The 9,776-nt window shown below is 34.3% G+C and overlaps 1 protein-coding gene across 3 annotated transcripts in view; it reads left to right on the top strand.

Annotated features, from left to right (window-relative positions):
- PTPN22 (protein tyrosine phosphatase, non-receptor type 22 (lymphoid)) overlaps positions 1-9,776 on the top strand; it is a 53,031-nt gene that overhangs the window by 26,032 nt on the left and 17,223 nt on the right. For all 3 annotated transcript variants that reach the window (XM_008574468.1, XM_008574470.1, XM_008574469.1), the window contains 2 exons: positions 6,755-6,831; positions 6,968-7,785. In XM_008574468.1, coding sequence (XP_008572690.1) covers positions 6,755-6,831; positions 6,968-7,785 — 895 coding nt within the window. The remainder of the gene's footprint in view (positions 1-6,754; positions 6,832-6,967; positions 7,786-9,776) is intronic.

Consider the following 9,776-nt stretch of genomic DNA (forward strand, 5'->3'; position numbering starts at 1 on the left):
AAGATTATGGTGCTTCACTACTAAGCATGATGCTGACTTTTGATTGGAAATACTAATTTTTTATTGTTTGAAGAAAATTAATTGATTTCTATTTTATAAAGAATTTTTTCAGAGGAAATATTTAAGATGATTATATTATAACAGTCATAGTTGGAGACTTCAATGCCCCCTTCTCAACAATTGATAGAACACAAAATCAGCAAGGATATAGGCAAACTCAGCAACACCATCAACTGACAGGACTGAATTTATAGAACACTCCACCCCCAAACACAAGAATATACATTCTTTTCCATCGCCCATGGGGTTATACCAAGAGAGACTATATCCTGAGCCATAAAACAAATCTCAAACATTTAAAATAATTGAAATCATATTGAATGTATTCTCTGACCACAATGGAATCAAACTAGAAATCAGTGACAGAAAGATAACGGGAAAATATCCAAACACTTGGAAACCAAACCACACTCTTCTAAATCATCCATTGAGTCAAAGAAGTTTCAAAGGAAATTAAAAAAAAAAAACTTTTAACTGAACAAAGATAAAAATGCAAAATATCAAAATCAATGGGACAGAGCTACAGCAGTCCTGAGAGGGAAATTTATAGCACTAAGTTCATACATTAGAAAATAGTAAAACTCTCAAGTCAATAACCTAAGCTCCACTTCAAGAATATAGAAAAAGAAAATTATAAAGAGCAGAAATCAATGCAATAGAAAACAGAAAACAATTGAGAAAATCAGTGAATTGAAGAGGTGGTTCTCTGAAAAGATCAATAAAATTGACAAACCTCTAAGAAGACTGACAAAGATAAAAAGGGAGAAAAAAATGACTAATATTAGGAATTAAAGGGAGCTATCACTACAGGCCCTGAAGATATCAGAAGGATAATAAAGAAATAATATGAACATTTCTACACACATAATTTAGCAACTTAGACAAAATGGATTACTTTCTCAAAAAACACAACCTACCACATAGGTAATCTGAATAGCCCCTTAATGATTAAGAGAATTGGATTTGTAATTAAAAACTCCCCAAAAAGAAATTTCCAGGCCCACATAGTTTCTCTGGAGAATCCTACCAAATGTTTAAGTAAGAATTAATACAAATTTTATACAGTCTGTACCAGGAAATAGAAGAGGAGGAGACACTTTCCAATTAAAATTTTTTATTGAGATAAAATATATAATTTTAATTTACCATTTCAACCATTTTTAAGTGTACGATGGACTGGCATTGAGTACATTCACAATGTTGTGAGACCATCACTACTATTTATTTTTAGAACTTTTTCATCATCCTGAACAGAAACTCTGCGCCCATTAAACAATAACTCCCCACTTTCTCCTCCTACTGGCCCCTGGAAACCATCATTTCTGTTTCTATGAATTAGACCACTCTAGGTACCTCCTATGAGTGGAATCATACAATATTTGTCCTTTTGTGTCTGGTTTATTTCACTTAGCCTAATGTCCTCAAGGTTCATCCATCTTGTAACATGTGTCAGAATTTCCTTCCTTTGTAAGGCTAAATAATATTCCATTGAAAACATATACTGCATTTTGTTTATGCATTCATCCATCATTGAACACTTGTGTTGCTTCCACCTTCTGGCTATTGTGAGTAATGCTGCTATGAACATGGGTGTACAAATATCTCTTCATGTCCCTGCTTTCAATCCTTTTGTGTATATACCCAGAAGTGGAATTGCTGGATCATGTAGTAATTCTGTTTAGTTTTTTGAGGAACTATCATACTGTTTGCTATAGCAGCGGCACTATTTTACATTCCCACTAGCAGTACATAAGGGTTCTAATTTTTCTACATATTTGCCAAAACTTGTTCTTTATTTTTATGGTGGCCATCCTACTGGTGTGAACTTGTATCTCATTGTGCTTTTAATTAGTATTTTCCTAATGATTAGTGATGTTAAGCATCTTTTTGTGTGTTTATTGGCTATTTGCATATCTTCTTTGAAAAAATGTCTTGTCAAGTCCTTTGCCCATTTTTTAATTGGGTGGTTTTTTGGTTGTTGTTAAGTTTAAGGAGTTCTCTAAATATTCTGGATATTAATCCCTTATCAGATATGTGATTTGCAAATATTGTCTCCTATTCTGTAAGTTGCCTTTTTACTCGGTTGATTGTGTCCTTTGATGTATAAAAGTTCTGAACTTTGATGAAGTCCAATTTGTCTATTTTTCTTTTGTTGCCCATGTCTTTGGTGTCATATCCAAGAAATCATTGCCAAATCCAATATTATGAAGCTTATGTTTTCTTCTAAGAGTTTTATAGTTTCAGTTCCTTACAACTAGGTTTTCGATAATTTTGAGTTAATTTTTATATATTTTGTAATATAAGTGTTTAACTTCTTCTTTGCATGGGGATATCCAGTTTTCCCAGCACCATTTGTTGAAGTCTGTCCTTTTTCTATTGCATGATCTTGGTACCTTTGTCCAAAATCAATTGCCCACATATGTGAGGGTTTATTTTTAGGCCATCTGTTCTATCTCATTGGTCAATCCAATGCCAGTACCACACTGTTTTGATTACTGTAGCTTTGTAGTAAATTTTGAAATCAGAAAGTGTGAGTCCTCCAACTTTACTCTTCTTTTTCAAGATTGTTTTGGCTATTTGGTGTTGCTTGAAATTCCATATGAATTTTAGGATGAGTTTTTCTATTTCTGTAAAAATGCTTTTGGGTTTTTAAGATTGCAGTTAACCTGTAGATCACTTTGATTGTATTGTTATCTTAACAATACTAAGTCTTTAATTGCATGAACATGGAATGTCTATTTATCTATGTCTTGTTTAATTTCTTTCAGCAATGCTTTGTAGTTTTCAATATACAAGTCTTTTGCCTCCTTGGATAGATTTATTCCTAACTATTTTATTATTTTTGAAGGCATTGTAAAGAGAATTGTTTTATTAATGTTCTTTTCAGATTGTTCATTGCTAATGTATAAAAATGCAACTGGTTTTTGTGTATTGATTTTGTATCCTGCAACTTGTTACAAGCTCTAACAGTTTTTTTGGTGAAATTTTTCTATATATAAGATCATTCATCTGAGAATAGAAATAATTTTACTTTCTCTTTTCCAATTTGAATGCCATTTATTTATTTGTCTTGCCAATTGTTCAGCCTAGAACTTCAGTACTGTGTTGAACAGAAGTGGCAAAAGTTGGCATCCTTATCTTGTTCCTGATTTTAGGAGAAAAACTTTCAATTTTTCACCATTGAGTAAGATGTTAGCTGTGGGTTTTCCTGGGTTTTGTCATGTTGAGGAAATTTCCTTATATTCCTAGTTTGTTAAGAGTTTTTTATCATGAATTCTGTCAAATGCTTTTTCTCCATCAATGGAGATGATCACATGGGCTTTTTCCCCTTCATCTTATTCATGTGGTGAATTAGATTAATTTTTGTATGCACTCTGGGAATAAATCTCACTTGGTCATGGTGTGTAATTCTTGTATTATGTGGCTGAATTTGGTTTGCTAGTATTTTACTGAAGACTTTCACATCAATATTTATAAAATAAGTTGGTCTGTAGTTTTCTGTTCCTTGTACTGTTTTTGTCTGGCTATGGCATTGGGGTAATGCTGACTTCATACAATGCCTTAGGAAATATCCCTTCCCATTTAATTTTTTGGAAGAGTTTGTGGCGGATTGGTGTTAATTTTTCTTTAAATGTTTGGTAGAATTCATAAGTGAAGCCATCTGTTCCTGGGTTTTTCTTTTCTTTTTCTTTTTTAAACAAATAATTATCTTTTATTTAATTTTTTTATTTTTAAAGTTAATTTTTTTTATCTTTTAAATTTTATTTATATTTATTTTTGTGGGATACAGTGTGTTGTTTCAATACATGCATATACTACACAATGAATCACTTAGGGTATACAGCATAATTTTGTGCCTGTTAATCCACCCCTTCTCCACCCCCTCTTCCCCCAGTAACCATTATTATACTCTCTACTTCTATGAGAACCACTTTTTTAAAAAAGATTCTACATGAGTAAGACCATGGGGTATTTGTCTTTCTGTGCCTGACTTACTTCACTTAGCATGACAGTTTCCAATTCCATCCATGTTGCTGCAAATTGATATCCTTTCTTTTTATAACTGAATAGTATTCCATTATGTATATAATCCACAGTTTTTTAATCCATTAACGAATGAATGAATGTTCCTGGGTTTTTCTTTGTCAGGAGGTTTTTGATTGCTGATTCAATTTCCTTACTAGTTGTAGGCCTATTCAGATTTTCTAGTTCTTCCTTAATTTTGGTAGATTGTATGTCTCTAGGAATTTGTCCATTTCATCTAGGTTATCCAATTTGTTGGCATACCAACAAATGCACCATTTGTTCATAGTATTCTCTTATAATTTTTATTTCTGTAATATTGGTAGTAATGACTACAATTTCATCTCTGATTTTAGTAATCTGAATCCTCTTTCTTTCTCAGTCCATTTAGCTAAAGGTTTGTCAATTTTGTTGATCTTTTCAAAGAATAAACTTTTAGTTTTGTTGAGTTTCTCTACTTTTTCTAGTCTCTATTTCCTTTATCTCCACTCTAATCTTTAATATTTCCTTCCTTCTGCTAGCTTTTTTTTTTTTTTTTTTTTTTTTTTTTTTTTTTTTTCCGTGTCCGGCAACAGATCACAACCCTCAGTGTTGCCCCCGTACCGGACCAGGGACCGGCAACGGGATCGCAACCCTCGGCGTTGCTCCCGTGCCTCGCTCAACTAGTGAGTGGGAACCGGTCCCTTCTGCTAGCTTTGAATTTGCTTTCCTCTTCCTTTTCTAGTTCCTTAAAGTGTAAAGTTAGGTTATCAATTTGGGATCTTCCTTCTTTTGTAATATATGCATTAATAGCTGTTAATTTTCTTCTTAGCACTGCTTTCACTGTATCTCATTAGTTTTGTTTTGTTGTATTTTTGTTTTCATTTGTCTCAGGTATTTTCTAATTTCCTTTGTGATTTCTTCTTTGACCCATGAATTGTATAAGAGTGTGTTGTTTAATTTCCACATATTTGTGAATTTTCAAGTTTTCCTTATGTTATTGATTTCTAGCTTCATTCTGTTGTGATCAGGAAAGGCACTTTGCATTATTTCAGTCTCTTCAAACTTATTAAGACTTGTTTTGTGACCTAACATATGGCCTATCCTGGAGAATGTTTCATGTGTATGTGAGAAGAATGTGTATTCTGCTGTTGTTGGCTGGTGTGTTCTATATATGTCTGTTAGGTCTAATTGGTTTATAGTGTTTTTAAGTCCTCTATCTCCTTATCAATCTTCTGTCCAATTTTTCTATCCATTATTGAAAGTGGTGTATGGAAATCTCTCTATTAGTTTGCTAGGGCTGCTGTAGCAAGTACTATAAACTGGAGTGCTTAAAACAACAGAAAATTATTCTCTCACAGTTCTAGAGGCTAGAAGTCTGAAGTCAAGGTGTTGGCAGAGCCATGTTTTCTCTGATAGCTAGAGGAAGAATCTTCCTTGCCTCTTCCTAGTTTCTGTGTTTGTTGGCAATCCTTGGCATTCATTGGCTTGCAGATATTGACTCCAATCTCCACCTCCATTATCACCTGGTGTTCTCCCTATGCATCTCTGTTTTCTCTTCTCATAAGGACACAATTCACTGTACCACCCTAATCCAGTATGACCCCATATTAATTAATGACATTTGCAAGGACCCTGTTTCCAAATAAGATCACATTCATGAGATATCAGGGGTTAGATTTCAACATACCATTTGGAGGAGACACAATTAAACCCATAACAGCTAATATCTTAAAATTGTAATTTTTGGGGCCGGCCCGGTGGCGCACTCAGTAGAGTGTGGCGCTTGGGAGTGCGGCGGCGCTCCCGCCAAGGGTTCGGATCCCATATAGAAACCGGTCTGCTCACTGGTTGAGCGCGGTGCGGGCACGACACTGAGGGTTGCGATCCCATTACAGGTCACGAAAAAAGACAAAAAGGAAAAAAAAATTGTAATTTTTTTTTTTTTTACATTTTAGCATTTCCAAAATCAGGATGTATTTTTACAACTAATGGTATCTTAAGATTCCATGAAGCACAGTAACAAATTTCATAATGTGACTTTACTATAAAGAAAATAAAGGTTGAGAGTGGCTGAGCAGGTGTGGGAGTGTGATTTTAGGTTGGTGGGTCAGGGAAGTTTTCCTTATGAGGATGACATTTAAGAAGAGGTCAAATTACTTAGGAGTAAGCCATGCAAAATCTGGAGCAAGTGTATATCAATTGGAGGGAATAATAGTAAGTGTAAAAGCCTTGAATTAGAAGGGTGTTTGGCATGCTAAAAGAATGTCAAAAAACCCCAGTATACCTGGAGCATATGAGGAGAAAAAGAGTAGAACAAGATGAGATAGGCACAGGGACCTAATAAACACCTATTAACATTTATAGCTCAGACGCTGAAATTTCTGAAGGTAGAGTGTTCTTGAGACTGCGTTATTGCCAAGAACATTTTAAAACTCTCACATTTTAAAAGATGGTGCTATAAATAAATCCTTTCTAGTGTCTATAACACTATTAAACCTTTATTCTGACCTTTCAAACTTAGTATAGGAACAAGTTCTTACTGGGTTCAATATTTTGGAAGCTCATCTAACCCTTTCATGAATTATTTTAAATCCTTATATTTTCTGAAAAATTACTGTTCAGCCTTCTGAGTGTTAAAATATGTCACTGACATTGCTTCACTAAAACCAATCTCTATTTTTTTTTTAAGATTCAAGCAAAGAATTCAATTCCTGAGCAAAATCCCACTCCACAAGCAGACTCTTATTCTCCTAGTTTACCAAAATGGTGAGTTCAATTTTACATATCTAAAAACTGTCTAATTGTGTCTGGGAGATGAATCTCATGCTTATGCTTCATTGTGATGCTGGGAAGAGGCCTCTTTGGGGTATGGTGTTATCATTACTCTCTCTTTTTTTTTTAGCACCATAAAAGCAGCAAAAGTAATAAGCCAACAGAGCAAACAAAGGACAAAGGTAGAAAATGCAGAAGCTTCTTCCTTTGAATTTAGGACTTCTGAAATAAGTGCAAAAGAAGGGTTAGTTTTATACCCTGCTAAATCGAGCACTTCTTTTGACTTTTTGGAGCTGAATTATGGTTGTAACAAAAACTCTGACACAACTATGACAAAGCCATTTTCAATAGTTGGGGAACCTCTTCAGAAGCATCAAAGTTTGGACTTGAGCTCCATTTTGTTTGGGGAATGTCCTAATTCTAAACCTGTAAATGCAGCAGGAAGATATTTTAATTCAAAGGGGCCAATAATACGGACTAAATCAACTCCTTTTGAATTGATACAGCAGAGAGAAACCAAGGAACTGGACATCAAGAAAAGTTTTTCTTATTTGGAATCTCCACCACATGATTCTTGTTTTGCAGAGTTGCAGGCTCAAAAAGTGATGCAAGTTTCTTCAGCAGAACTGAATTATTCATTGCCATGTGACTCTAAGCACCAAATGTGTAATGCCTCTAATGTAAAGCAGCATCACTCTAGTGCTTTGAGTGTATATTCTTACATGTCTTTAGTAGAAGATCCTTATTTTTCATCATTGCCTCCAAGTGGTGCTGGTTCTAAGATGTCTCTTGATTTACCAGAGAAGCAAGATGGAACTGTTTTTCCTTGTTCTTTGTTGCCTACACCTTCTACAACCCTCTTTTCTTATTACAATTCATGTGACCCTATAGCATTGAATCCTCCAACCAATTTTCCCCCACCACTGAACCAAGGGACAGCTGTAGTGGGTAAGTTATTTTTTAAAGTTTATATGGCATTTTAGATTTCATTTTGTTTCTATAGAGTATTTGGTTTCTTATCCTCCTCCCCCTTCTCTTCCTCTGCTTCCTTTTTTTTTTTTTTTTTTAATATGTGTTTGTTATTGTTTGCTTCCTTTTCTTTCTTCTTTCTTCTCCTCCTCAAAGAAATAAATTCCAGGAGTGTTTTAATGATGTGATAAGTTAAAAATAGCAACATAAAACATGTAATATTCCATGAAACAGGCAGCAGTGAAGGCAGTCAGATCTGGTACAGGATCTATGTCAGTAGGAGTGCTTCTAAAGAAGGCAATTCTTATTCCTAAAGATGTATATAAAGGTACACAGTTTACTCTTAACATACAGAAGTAGCTTCCAAAAGAACAGCAAAAAAATTTAGATCAATAGCACTACGTAGTCACCCAGAATTTTTGTTGTGCAGTCATGTGGCTATAATGAGTTGAACATATTGCTCAGAATTGAATTCTCTTCTCACAAGAGCTGGAAGGAGAAGAACTGATTTCCTGCCCTTTTGTAGTAAGTTAGTGATGAGAATATGTGTTCGGTGTTTTGTGTGGAATTTTTATCTTCCATAGACCTTCATTTTCATACTTTGTCTCTTTTATAATTCTGGATTTTTGCATGTTATGCATTTTTTTTTTGTTTTACTGGGTAGTTTCAAATTAAAAGCGATATCCTATTAGAGATGACTATGATAATTTGATATGGAAGAAGATGAAGAAAGCAAAGAGCAACTTTAGCTCTTTTAGGCATATCATTAGATAATTTATAAAGAGCATTGTACCTAGGTAGAAAGTAGAGAAAATTTTGCTCTGTAGCGTGACTTATTGTACAGAGTTTCTTTGTGTGGTGTTTATTTATTTTTTCACAGCTGGCTGGTACAGGGATCCAAATCCTTGTCCTTGGTGTTACAACTATACAGTTTATTAGTTGATAGATGTCTAAATCATTTGTAGCTTTGTTGCAAAAATATTTTATCTGGATCCAAGAAGTCCCTTCCTTCTATAGATTATTTTATATACTTTGATCCTGTTTTACAGTTTAAAGGTATTTTCTTTTTCTAGCATCCATAACAACTTAAACTTCGGTGAGCATCAACATCATTAGAAAAACAAATCCTTATTTTCAGGGATTGTAACAACATTGACATGTGTGCCATCTGGTGGCAGTTACTTATAATAACATTTTTTAAATTTTTTATTTTTATTTTTAAATTTTATTTTGTTGATATACAATGTGTTTGATTATTGTGGCCCATTACCAAAACCCCCCCTCCCTCCTCCCTCTCCTCCCTCCCACCCAACAATGTCCTTTCTGTTTGCTTGTATGTTTCTACAGAAATACAGAAAACTTATACTATAGTTTTGTAAAAAGGAAAAACCTCCATATTCTTGGATTCTGTGTAGAATGAAGAAGAGATAATAAAATTGTTATAATTTTAACTACTTATAAAATCATAAAACTAATAATTTATAAAATTATAAAAATTTAATTCAGTGTAAATTAATTTTTGCCATGTCAAAGTGCTTTCTAATGTTTTGTTATATATTCTATGTAAAACATAAAGAGTTATGTAGAAAACAATCCAAAGCTTTCTAAATTAATATAATATCTTATATTATGTTAACTGATACTCAATGACTCAATCAAAATACTTTAGGCTTTTAAAAGAAATAATAAATTTTGGACAATAAGCAAAAACCTCCTGGATTTGGGCCGGCCCGGTGGCGCACTGGATAGTGCGCCACTTGGGAAGCGTGGCGGTGCTCCCGCCTGAGGGTTCGGATCCCACATACAGACCGGTTCCCGCTCACTGGCTGAGCGAGGCGCGGGAGCAACACCGAGGGTTGCGATCTCGTTGCCGGTCCCCGGTCCGGTATGGGGGCAACACTGAGGGTTGCGATCCATTGCCGGACACGGAAAAAGACAAAAGACAAAAAAAAAAAAAAAAAAAAAAACCT

Source organism: Galeopterus variegatus, unplaced genomic scaffold (assembly GCF_000696425.1).
Source record: "Galeopterus variegatus unplaced genomic scaffold, G_variegatus-3.0.2 Scaffold1052, whole genome shotgun sequence".
Taxonomy (NCBI): Eukaryota; Metazoa; Chordata; class Mammalia; order Dermoptera; family Cynocephalidae; genus Galeopterus; species Galeopterus variegatus.